We start from the raw sequence: 11,534 nt of genomic DNA, 5'->3' as shown, positions 1-11,534 counted from the left end.
CCTGCTGCCCCCCGTGACCGTGCCGCCGCGGCACCGCTGGCCCCCGGGCTCTCCAGCGGCGCGGCGGGAGCCAGCCCGGCCGCTGGACCCGCACGCTGGCCTCTACCGCTCCCGCCGGCCGCGCCGGAGGAGCAGCCCCACCGGGACCCTCGCGGCCAGGCCGGCGGTGCCCGCGCAGGGCTGTGCCGGCGGCGGCGCGGTGTGAGCGCGGGGCGTGACGGTGGCCATCGCTCCCCGGGAGCGGGAGGGGGACCCGATGCCGCGGGGCCTGCGCCTGCCAGAGGCGCCGGGTTCTGCAGGGTGGTGGAAGCGCCAGCTCCGTGCGTCTCTGCCTGGCGGGAGTGGAAGACTCGGTGTGTCCCAAAAAACCAAGTTTTGTTTTGTGTTTCTAAATCTTTAAAATCCAGAGTGTCTGAAAGGAGCTGTTGGGTTTTTTTTGTGGGTTTTTTTTTTAAAAAGACTTCAACATTCATTCAGTCAGTCGCTAAAAACTCCCATGAGCCATGGGCGTCCCAGGGGAGGGGTGCAGGCACCTCCTCGCCAGCATCTCAACAAGTCTAGAGATATATAGATTTAGTAAAATTATAACAAAATCAGGTGGCTATAGCTATAGATATAGATATATAGATATTTGTTCTCTCTTTCCAAATATATAGCTGATTAAAAAGATGCAAAATAAGGATGACTAGGACGGAGTGGGAATCCTGTAGTTCAGTATCATCTCTTGTAGATCATCAGCTGCTCTCTATATAAATGCACGGAGATTATATATTATCCATCAACGTGTCCCCCTTGGAAACAAGACCCCAAACCAAGAGGAAATAAAACATCTCCCTCCCCCCACCCCCATTGAACGTTGGCAAAGCGTTTTCTGCTGGATTCCCCACCAGCCTCCCTCCGACATCCCCAAACATGCTTCTATCCATGCGGTTTCAGTCCCTCTCTCACCAGGGCAACCGAGGGTGACGGGCAGAGCAGCAGCACCGAGTCCAGGGCTAGTCTCTCGCACGGGAATCGCTCTTCTGGCTTGCACGGCAAGGCTGGCCGCTCACCGGGGCGGCTCTGCGCGGGAGGGAGCAGGTCTGGGCGTCACCGCAGGCGTCCACCCAGCCACCACGCTGGCACTGCCCTTCCACGGAGACCTCTGCGTGCTGGAGCCCCTTCCCTCCGAGCACCGGCAGGACGACCTGGCTCGGCCGGCTGCCTCCAGCCCCGGCGGCGACAGCCCGCGCAGGGCCGGGACCGCCGCCGTGGCCGTGGTGCCTCCTGCCTGCTCTGCTCTTCCCAACGCCAGCCGAGTGCCGGCGCCGGTGCCGGCCCTGCCTGCCTCCTGCAGCGGCCCCTGCCCTGCTGTGCTCCCACCATGCCTGCCGGCTCGGAGCGGCTCGGGGTCTCCGTGCCGTGGGCCACCCTGACCTGCCCGAGATGCGGCCCGGCGGCACGCGCCCGCCGCGCTCACCTCCCTGCCGCGCTCCGGCCGGCGTCTCCCTGCCTGTCGCAGCTGGGCAGCGAGGCCAGCGCGTGGCCCACAGCAGAAGCCCTCTCCCTAGCCGGGGCTCGGCTCCTCACTGCACCGCTGGCCCTGCCCCGTGCCCCATCCCAACCAGGTGTTGCCCTTCGACCACGGGGAGCCCGGGCTCGGCAGCACGTGGTGCCTCGGCCCCTCCGGCCCCCAGCGACGCCCCCGGGGAAGAGCACATCAAGCGATATACAGGCCAGACTCTCTGAGAGGAACAGAAACGAGGATGTATTTCATGCAACATTCCTTGTCCCGAAGGCGTCGCGGGGCTGGCGGGGCCGAGCGGGGGGGTCTGCGTGTGCGTGGCACGCCGGGGCGGTGTGGGAGCGGGCGGGAGCCCCTCGGCTCCGCGCCCTTCAGTGCAGTGCTCAGAATAGAAAGAGAATCAAAGTGGGTTTTATTAGTCTAGTAGAAACGCCCCCCCTCCCCCCCATGGTGGCTCTGGAAGAGGCCAGCGCTGCCTGGGATGGTCAGCTGTCTACCAGCTGCTTGAGTGCCCGCTCAATGTTCATCCGGTGCCCGACCCGGGTCACCCCCAACTCCACAAAGTCCTCCTTGGTGAGGGCGGGCAGGTGCGTGCCCTCTATTTCGTGGTCCTCAAACTTGTCTCGGTGCTCCACCAAATTGATGCTTTCCAGCCAGTCCCCGACGTCGTACTTGTTCCACAGGTGGAGGGGTTTCTGCATGAAGGGCCGAGGCGGGTGGAGGGTGTGCAGGGGCGGCCCTGGAGAGGGGGACGGGGATGGGGAGCGGCTCCGGGCGCTCACGCTCCTCACCACAAAGCGCACCTCCTTGGGCTCATGTGGGATGGAGAGGCTGGAAGATTTGAGGATGGTGGGAGGGGTCAGACCGTAGGGCCGGACGGTGCTGAGGGGCTCTGTCCGATCCAGAGCCGGCTTCACGGGGCTGGGGGTACGTCGGGTTACGGGGGTAGCGACTGCCAGGTCGGACTGTGTAGGTGGTCCCGGAGCTCCGCTGGGAAATGGTGCTGAGTTCTCCTAAACTACTGAAAAGTCTGCAGAAAGAACGGTACAGCGAGAGAGAGAGGAGAGAGAGCAGAGGGCAGGGGTGAGGCGGAGGTCCCCAGACACAGGAGCACACACACAATATACACGGGGGGGGGGCCGCTGAAGGGCTGGGCCAGCCAGAGACGGGAGGGGGCCTGCAGCGCTCGGGGGACGCGGCTCGGAGCACTTCAGCCAAGACTTTCTTGCAAGCCCTGCCAGGGCTGCTCCAGAGGAGGTAGAAGAGGTTCGAGCAAGTACCGCCAGTATCTCCGGTTCCCGGCCAAACCCGCCCCAGCTGCCACGGCTCTGAAGCCCATCGAGACCTACCAGGGAGGAACGTGGCCCTGCAGCCCGCCGGGTGCACACAAAGGCTTGCTGCAGCTGGAGACCCTGTGCCTCACCCTGCCTCGGCTGGTCAGCAAGAAGCTGCGGCAGAGCTGCACCGAAGCCCGCCGGCCCCATCTCCCACCGGGGACCCCCTGTCTCCCCTCGCTAACAGCACTGCCGTCGGCGTGCTCTTGGGTCCCACCACGGGCTCGGAGCAAAGCAGCGCTCCCGAGCACATCGGTCAGTCAGGGCAGAGCCCCTTCCTGGGACAAGAGGGACCCTTCGGGCGTCTCCCCACAGTGCTGTGGGGATGGGAGGACCGTCGTGCCACCCCAAGGACGGAGGCAGCGGGCTCTGATCGTCGCCCGACGGTGGTCAGCTCATTAGGGTGGGCTGCACTGGAGGTGTCTGCACTGGTCTTCCCCTTGCACTATGCCACGCCCGACTTCCCGGCCGGCACCCTGCGTTGTGGTGGGCACCGGCCGTGGAGCTGGGCAAGGGGCCCCTCCTGCAGCACTCGGCTCTACCCGCTTGCCACTTCGAGAGCCTCTGATGGGGGACAAACCACGCCGCAAGCACGCCTTCCGTCCGCCCTCGCCTCCCCTGGCAGGAACAAGCACTCTGGGTATGCAAAAAGAAATGGAGCTAAAACCTGACAGGGCAAGATCATGGAGGATGAGTCCTTCGAGTGCAATGAGCCGAGGCGAGTGCCTCTGCCTGGGACGTCTCGGGAAGGCAGGCTGCTGGCCCCGTCTCTGTTCATGCCCTGCTTTGGGGTCTCTTTCCATAAGCACCCACTGCTGACTGCAGCTGGGGACGGGGCTCTGACCAGGAGGGACCTGCACGGCCTCTCTGTCCTGGCAATAAAAGCGAGCGCAGCACCCTGAACCCACCCCAGGGCTTTGGCCACTGCTCCACGGTAGCCTCTGACTGAGGCCGGCGTGCTCTCAGGTCTGAGGAGGGCTCTCAACAGGGGCCCACGTCCCGCGGCAGCTCAGGGCCTGGACGCGCCCGCAGCAGAAGTGCTGCAGCCCTGACCGAGCGTGAGCGGGGAGGAAGGGTCCGCTGCCTTGGGGCTGGGCAGCCCCGGGTCAAGAGGCACGGCATCACCGGGGCTGGGTTGGTTACCTCCTTGCTAAACAGCCCACAATGACTCGTTTGGGTCAAGCAACGTCAGTTTGCTTGTCCTCCGAACTAACCGATAAAATGCAACAGAACTGCAGCTCCCTGGCGCCTGGATGTGTTACCACAAAGCAATCCTCGGGGCTGCCTGCACGGTGCCCCGCGTGCAGCCCGGCGCAGTACGGGACCTCTGCTTCCTCGCCACCCTCCAAGCTCTGCCCTCCCATCTCAGGTCCCTCCTGCAACAGATGGAGACCCTGGAAACCTGTTGCTGGCAACAGGAGTCCAAGGGCTACGCTTGCATGGCATACACCCGCTGCCACTCATGCGCACGCCACATAAAATCCACGCTTCTGGGATGTTAATAAACGCTAATGACTTCTCAGAGAGATGGCTCCAAGAAGAATAGCTGAACATGAATATGAAGGTCTGTTCACAGTTTGCGGGCTTAGGCACATTTGCTCTTATTCTGATCTTCCTGCCACCTTGGCACAGAAAGCAAGAGGGTTATAAAGCAGCGTGACGATGAATCACATTTGGGAAGCTCCGTCAATACAGAAGAGGAAGAGCTGAATGACCTTGAGGGCTGCGGTACAAGAAACAGAACAAAAAGTGATAGTACAAAATGCGGCGTCCTGCTCAGAGGGCTGGCAAAGGATCTCTGCTCTCCGCTGGAAGTGATGAAGGGAGAGAAAGTTCTGGGGCTACTGACAGACCCCAGGAGGGGGTGACTGGGAGGCACCAATGTCGCACGGCCATGGAAAGGCAAAAGAAACACCGCAAGATCACAGGTGTGTATTTCTCACAGACATAAGGATGCATTCCTGTCGCTATAGGAGACACCGCTACACTCTCCTCTGAAATTCTGAGCCCAGTTCTGGTCACTCGTGTTCAAGGAAGGTAAATGTGAACACGAATGGCTGCAGACGCAGCAGCTGGCATGCCAAAGGCTGGTTTAACCTGCCCAGGGTGGGACAGCAGGGAAAACTGCTCTCAGAGTCTGTGAAAGGAGGCGAGAGATGTAAGCCGGCGGGTACCGAGACCTGCAGCAGCCCTGCGCAAGCGCACTCCTCAGCGAGCCGGGGGGGACCTGATGGCTGCCTGGCAGCGCAGGCCTCGCCAGCAGTAGAGACGCGGGTCCCACAGAGACCTGCAGCATGTGCTGGGCTGTGCTGCAAGGCTTCCCTGGCTCTCGGCACAGTTTCTTTCCGGTTTGGTGGCTTACAGGGCCTGGGAGGTTGGCTATTCCTGCTCCTGGGGAACTGGATTGCTGGAACCACACATGAGGAGTCAGCTGTGTGCCCAAGCTTCCACGGCTGGCATGTCCTTGCAATGACAAGACAGTGGTGCCATGGCAGACCTTGTGGGGCACGGCTGGTCAGGAGATGTAAGCGGTAGGTCTGACTCCTCTGCAGAGCACCGGCTTGGTCAGTGCAATGCTCTGTTGGCAATATACTGCTGGCTCTCAACACCTTCAGCAGCGCTGTTCTGCCAAGTGTGCGTTATGTTGCAGACAGCCCACCAGTCCCTGATGTCCTGTCCAGCTCTGGAAGCTGACTTCATTATGGGCCATCAGCCCAACTATTTGGTCACAGGCACGTCGTTCTGCTCTGAAGCCAGGTAAGTTTATCTGCATGTGACTGTTCACAAGTGGCACCTCAGCACAGTATCCCTTCCAAGGACTTGCACATTATGCACAGCGACAACACCTGCTTAGAGGGTTTTCCTGGATCACTGCTCTTCTTCATTGCAGGTTTGTGTTGGCATATTATACGTTTTGCCAGAGGAACACACGCTGACAGAGATGTCTACCAGCCAGCTGTAGCCAGGCTGAGGCCAAGTGCTGCTAGTTTTAGGATGCTGCTACCCAGGACTTTAGCTTTGCCAGGTTTCATGAGCACTATGGTGTTGTCCACTTCTCCTTTAGGCAACATCAAGTCAATGTAACTGGGGAGCTCAAAAAGAAAACCGAAATGCTTCACTTTCCATTTCTGGTGGTGCTCCAGCTGGAAGACCAGCAGCCCAGAGATGGTAGGATTGCTGGTGGCCACAGGTTTCTCTGTGAGTTGGGATGTGGCAGCTCTTATCACTGTTACAAGGCTGCCTTCAAGCTTGTCCTCTCTGAACATGTGAAATCCAGGTTCTGGCAGCTCTCAACGCCCTGTCCTGCAGAGCTCAGTGGTGGCAGTCTGTCAGCACCAGCAGTAGCCATAGATCGGTTGGCTGGATTGCTTCTTCAGTGTAGCCAGAAAAACGCATCTTTTGAGACGCAGAAGACAAGGCCTGATTTGTGCACCGCAGCACATGCGTGGAACTGGCTGGAATCAGCAAAGAGGGAGAACAGGTCTCACGAGAAGCAGTCTCACAAGCAAACACCAGCTTGATGAAAAAGGAACCTCTAACCAAAGAAAGGATTATGCATTTGTAGGACAGCTAATTAAGCCTTCTGGGAATACTTTTACTGAAGGTATTAAAAAGCAGATTTCCTAAATGAGTCACTAATGGCTGAGGATTCTTCCTTTGAACTCTGTATCTCAGTCCAAATTTCTTCAAGAGTACCAAAGGCGAGGACAGATTCAGCAACAGAGGTAACGCACTGCCAATCACTCCAAAGAGGAATGCTTCGCTTTTGCTCAGCAAGTCTTTCGTGTTCCTGCTCTTGGCTTCCAGGTGTTTCCATGCCAGCCTTCAAAGGCATCTCCAGTGCTTTTCATTAGAACTGCGTGAAGGACTCGCCTCCTGTGACGAACAACCTTCGCTAAATGATGAGCGAGACAGGAGACTGCCCTCGTGATTCTCCATCAGTGCTTGGTGCACCCAAAGGCTCCGACGCAGAGCTCGGCGCTGTCTGTGACCACGGCCAGGCTGTGCTTTAGGGCCAGGGCTGGCGACTGATCTTCTCTCTCTTTGCTTGAGATGCAGATGGGACACTTTGAGGCCTCCTGCCTAGAACGGTGCATGCCCAGATGACATGACACCTCTACAGTTCCCATTTCGAAAGGATTTTGTCTTCCAGAATTGTCTCATGAGAACTGTCTCTGAAAAGGGAGGACAAAGAGGAGGAGTACAGAAAGGAAAGAAAGGGTCTCTGGACAGCCCCCAAAACAAAATGCAGAAGCACTTGTGCTACGTGTCACCATGGAAATAACACAGCCGCCAAACAGGACATAAATGCACTGGCACGAGCTGGACGCTCTCACGTGCCGCTCTGCAAGTGAGGACGGCGTCCAGGGGACAGCAGCACTTCCCATCCCCTGCCTGCGCCCCAGCTCCTGCTGACAGGCTCCATTCAGATGAGTTTTCTTTTGGTGGATGGCTGGTGAAGGGGTACGGGCCCGTTTCAAAAGCTGGAAGGAAATACGCTTCTTCACAGAACCCTGAGGAAGTCCCATTGACCAGAGGGCCACGGAAAGCCTCGTCACAAAGGCGCCAGCAAAGCCCTTCTCTCCCCAGAGCTGGGTGCTCTGCCCAGCGAAGCCCCAGGACGGGAGGCAGCACTGCAGCCACGCCGCTCCAACAGCACGCACCGCACAGCGGCAGACAGGGCTGCGCGACTGGGAGATTGACGAGCTGTTCTCAGGGACCATTTGCCAACCCACTGCTCTTCCTTAACTACTGAATTGCAGCAAGAAATTTTTTCCTGACTCTCAGCAAAAGAATCCAAAGAGAGGATAAACTTGTCCCCATTAAGAAAGCCCACAGGAAAAGGGTGCCCAACAGCGCGTGAGGCTTATCTGAAGAACTACTGAGAACAATGTTTTTACTGAAGGGGATCTAATTTTCTGCTGTCATTTTTCTTACAACTCCACTAGTACAGCCAGCACTTTCATTAGGGAGGATAAATCTGGCACTTCTGAATTCTTCTCTTTCACAGTAGACAAACAAAGGGATGCTGAGAAGGAACACCTGCAAAACTGATGCAGACGAGTGGGTTAATTGTACCCAATGTCCTGTCTCTCCTGAAGGCAATGCAGAAACTCCACCAGCACCTGGAGGGTCTGATGATGCTGAAGAAGCACTGGAAGAGTTCCTCTTCATCTGAACACAAGAACGAGCAAACCAGGAGAGAACTGTTAAATTTTGTAACTCTATGGGCTGCGACACTTCTGTATGGAGTCTCCTGAGCAGAAATAAATGCAGAACCTATGGGCAGCGCTTATGCACGAAATCCTACAAACTGGGCAGCTTGGTCCTAATGATCATGATCTGCAAAGATCGGTTACCTCAGGCACAGCTCTTGTGTTCTTGGCACGTGTCGGACTTACAATGCACAGACAGTTCAGCAGTGTTGAACATGTGCATTGCAACTGGTCTAATGTTTCCCGAGAGAGCTTTCACAGGGGTCAGAGACGTTATGAAGGGGCACAGCAACTGCATTGTGCATGAGCAATAACGCTGATGTTTTCCGAAAGCAACCGATGTACCACACAAGCACAGTACAATCAGCTTGTACCTCCATGCATGAAACAGCTCCGCTGCAACGGCAGTGCAGCGGTTCAGACTAGTGTGCCACCTGCCTCGGAATCCCAGGTAAACTTCTCAAATCCTCAGGTTCTGCCCCAATGACATTTCCATTGGAAAGGTACGCATTCTGGGGAGAACTCAGAAGTAGGGCACCTCTATACCCCTTTTCTGAGAAGGATGGCTCCTTTGGACCAGACTGCAGGTCTGTTCCCTTCAGGAAAGTGGCCAGCAAGAGTGCCGAAAGACATCAAGTGATAACCTGTTAACTTGGTGTTTGGGAAAACAGCCCGAACGGCACCAGGCTGGAAAGCCTTCCAGACACCCTGCGGCGTGGTGGGTAAGGCAAGCCATGAGGCACTCGGGCAGAAGGAGGCTCACCGGGGCATCTGCAGGGGCTTCACCTCGCGCTGGCTCTCCAGCAAAGCAGCTGCACCTCGCCTGTGCCGGGGCGCAGCTCCCTCGGCCGTCAACGAGGAGGAAGCTCAGCACCCAGAAGGCGATCCCTCTTCTTTTCCTTCCTATTGAGTTGTTATGGCAACCAACATGCTTAGTCTAAGCCTAATATTTGGCAAGTGGCAGCCCACTCTTGATGCCTGTCTTGGCTTGCAGCCACTGTCCGGGTTGGTCAGCAAAGCGGTCGCCGTAACACCACAGGAACTCCTGTCTTTGAGGAGGAGGACCCGGGGAACGACAGGCTGGCCAGCCTCGCATCAATCCCTGGGAAGAGAATGGAGCAAATCATCCTGGAAACCATTTCCAAACATACTGAAGACAGAAAAGTGATTGGGAGTAGAGAGCACGGCTTTATGAAGGGGAAATCATGCCTGACCAACCTGGCAGCCTTCTACGACCAAATGACCAGGTTGGTGGGTGAGGGGTGAGCAATAGGTTTTGTTTATCTTGACTTAGCAAGGCTTTCGAAAGTGTCTCCCATAACATCCTCACCGACAAACTGGACAGGACAAGTGGAAGGTGATGTTGACTGGGAAGTGGCTCTAAGGGCTGTGGTCAGCAGCATGAAGTCCAGCTGGAGGCTAGTGCCTTGTGGTGTACACAACCCCCTGGGGCTGGTATTCAGGCCAATGCCTCTTAATGTCTTCATTAATTACCTGGACAATGGGGCAGAGGACATCCTCAGCAAGTGTGCAGACACAAGATGGAGGAGTGGCTGATACACCAAATGTGTGAGCATCACCGACTGACCGGAGGAATGGGCCAAGAGCCACCTCATTAAGTTCAACAAAGGGAAATGCAAAGTCCTGCACCTGAGAAGGTGGGAACCTCCCCACCCACCAGTATATGCTGGGGGCTGACCAGCTGGAGAGCAGCTTTGCAGAGAAGGGCCTGGGGGTGCTGACAGACACCAACTTGAATGCGAGCCAGCAACGTGCCCCTGCAGTAAAAAGGCTGTTGGTGTCCTGGGCTGCATTAGGGACAGCGTTGCCAGCAGGTCGAGGGAGGTGATCCTTCCTCTCTGCCCAGCACTGATGGAGCACACGTGGAGCACTGTGTCCGGTACTGGGCTCCCCAGTACAAGAGAAACAGGGACTTACTGGAGAGCGTCCAGTGAAGGGTCACAAAGATGATTAAGGTATTGAAGCATCTGACACAGGAGCAGAGACTGAGAGAGCTGAGACTGTTCCTTCTGGAGAAGAGAAGGTTCAAGGGCACCTCATCAGCGTATATAAATGCCCGACGGGGGGAGTAAAGAAGATGGAGCCAGACTCTTCTCAGTGGTGTCCATGACAGGACAAGAGGCAACGGGCACAGACGGAAACACAGGAAATTCCATCTGAACATACGAAATCCCTTGTTCACTGTGAGGGTGACTGAGCACTGGAACGGCTTGCCCAGAGAGGTGGTGGAGTCCCCATCCTTGGAGATATTACAACCTGATGGGACAATGTCCTGGGCACGCTGGTCTAGGTGGCCCTGCTTGAGTAGGGGGGAGGACCAGATGATCTCCAGAGGTCCCCTCCCACCTCAACCATTCTGTGAGTCTGAGAATTCAGACTGTGGGGGACCAGCACAGATCTGCGATCAGCCGGCAGCAAATGCCCTGATGAGAAAGCAATAATTTGTGTAAGCCCATTATGATGGGTCATTCCTTTTTGCTGGAGCTGCCCAGTGGCAGAGCTTTAAGCAGAGAGTGCTTGAGCTGACAGACCTTCCTCTGGACCTTCCTCCAGACCCTTCAGCCAGCGTCCTCACCCTTCTCTGGTGCACATGCAGCAAGCAAACAGCAACATGATCGTGCAGAACCATCAATGCCCCACCTTCCCTGCTAGCCCCCACCATTTCAGTATCAGCTTTCACTCCTCGCCACCTACGGCGCAGAGAACACTGGAGGCATCAGGAATATTGCCAGCATCAGATGGCCACAATTCACGGGCACTGTGCTCTTTGGCCTGCAGAATTTAGCTTTTGCCCTCAGCTGCCCATCTCTTTACGTTTATTAACACTGAACTTGCTCTGCTATCACGCAGGTCACTCATTTAGCTTGTCTTGTTTCCCTTTAGCTCTTCACTGTCCTCTCCAAGTTCAATGTCCCCCGAAACTTCATGTTTTCTGCAAATCATGAATTCTCATTAATCACAGTGGTTTTCATACAATTAATAAATACTTTAAATGAAATAGGACCCTACTACAAAATACGTGACTCTCATTAACCTTCTTCCGTGATGAAAACTGACAGGCTACTTCTACTCTTCATTGCTGGTATTTTTTCTCTGTAAAACACGTCCAGACCAAAGTCTTACTTCTTGCTCTGAAAGAATTCCTCAATATTACTAATCCTTCTCCTATGCCTCCACTGTCCAACTCCTGAACCGCAGTCTGGAACAAGGACTGCTGACTTTGCTCCAGAGACAGGGCAGCTGGCAGGAGAGCACAAACGTGCCTGCCCAGCAGTGGCCTTCCTGAGGAGCATCGAGTGTGGAACAAACACAGCTCCCTCGAGCCAAGCGTCTTCAGAGTCAGAGCACGCTGCATTCAGCTCAAGTCTCACCGCGGTGTCTAACCACTGACTGATAAGACAACAAACCATGAGCAATCCACTTGTAATTTTCTGTCTGGCAAAGGAACCCAAAGCACCC

At 56.3% G+C, this 11,534-nt stretch overlaps 1 protein-coding gene across 1 annotated transcript in view; it reads right to left on the bottom strand.

The window, feature by feature from the left end:
• Window positions 1-1,989: 1,989 nt before the first annotated feature.
• The window catches only part of SHANK3 (SH3 and multiple ankyrin repeat domains 3), a 356,977-nt gene continuing 347,432 nt past the window's right edge, over window positions 1,990-11,534 (bottom strand). The window contains 2 exon segments of the mRNA XM_075708911.1: window positions 1,990-2,448; window positions 2,450-2,534. Of these exon segments, the coding sequence (XP_075565026.1) occupies window positions 1,990-2,448; window positions 2,450-2,534 (544 nt within the window).

Source organism: Pelecanus crispus, chromosome 1 (genome assembly GCF_030463565.1).
Source record: "Pelecanus crispus isolate bPelCri1 chromosome 1, bPelCri1.pri, whole genome shotgun sequence".
Taxonomy (NCBI): domain Eukaryota; kingdom Metazoa; phylum Chordata; class Aves; order Pelecaniformes; family Pelecanidae; genus Pelecanus; species Pelecanus crispus.
This window is presented reverse-complemented; position numbering and strand designations above follow the sequence as displayed.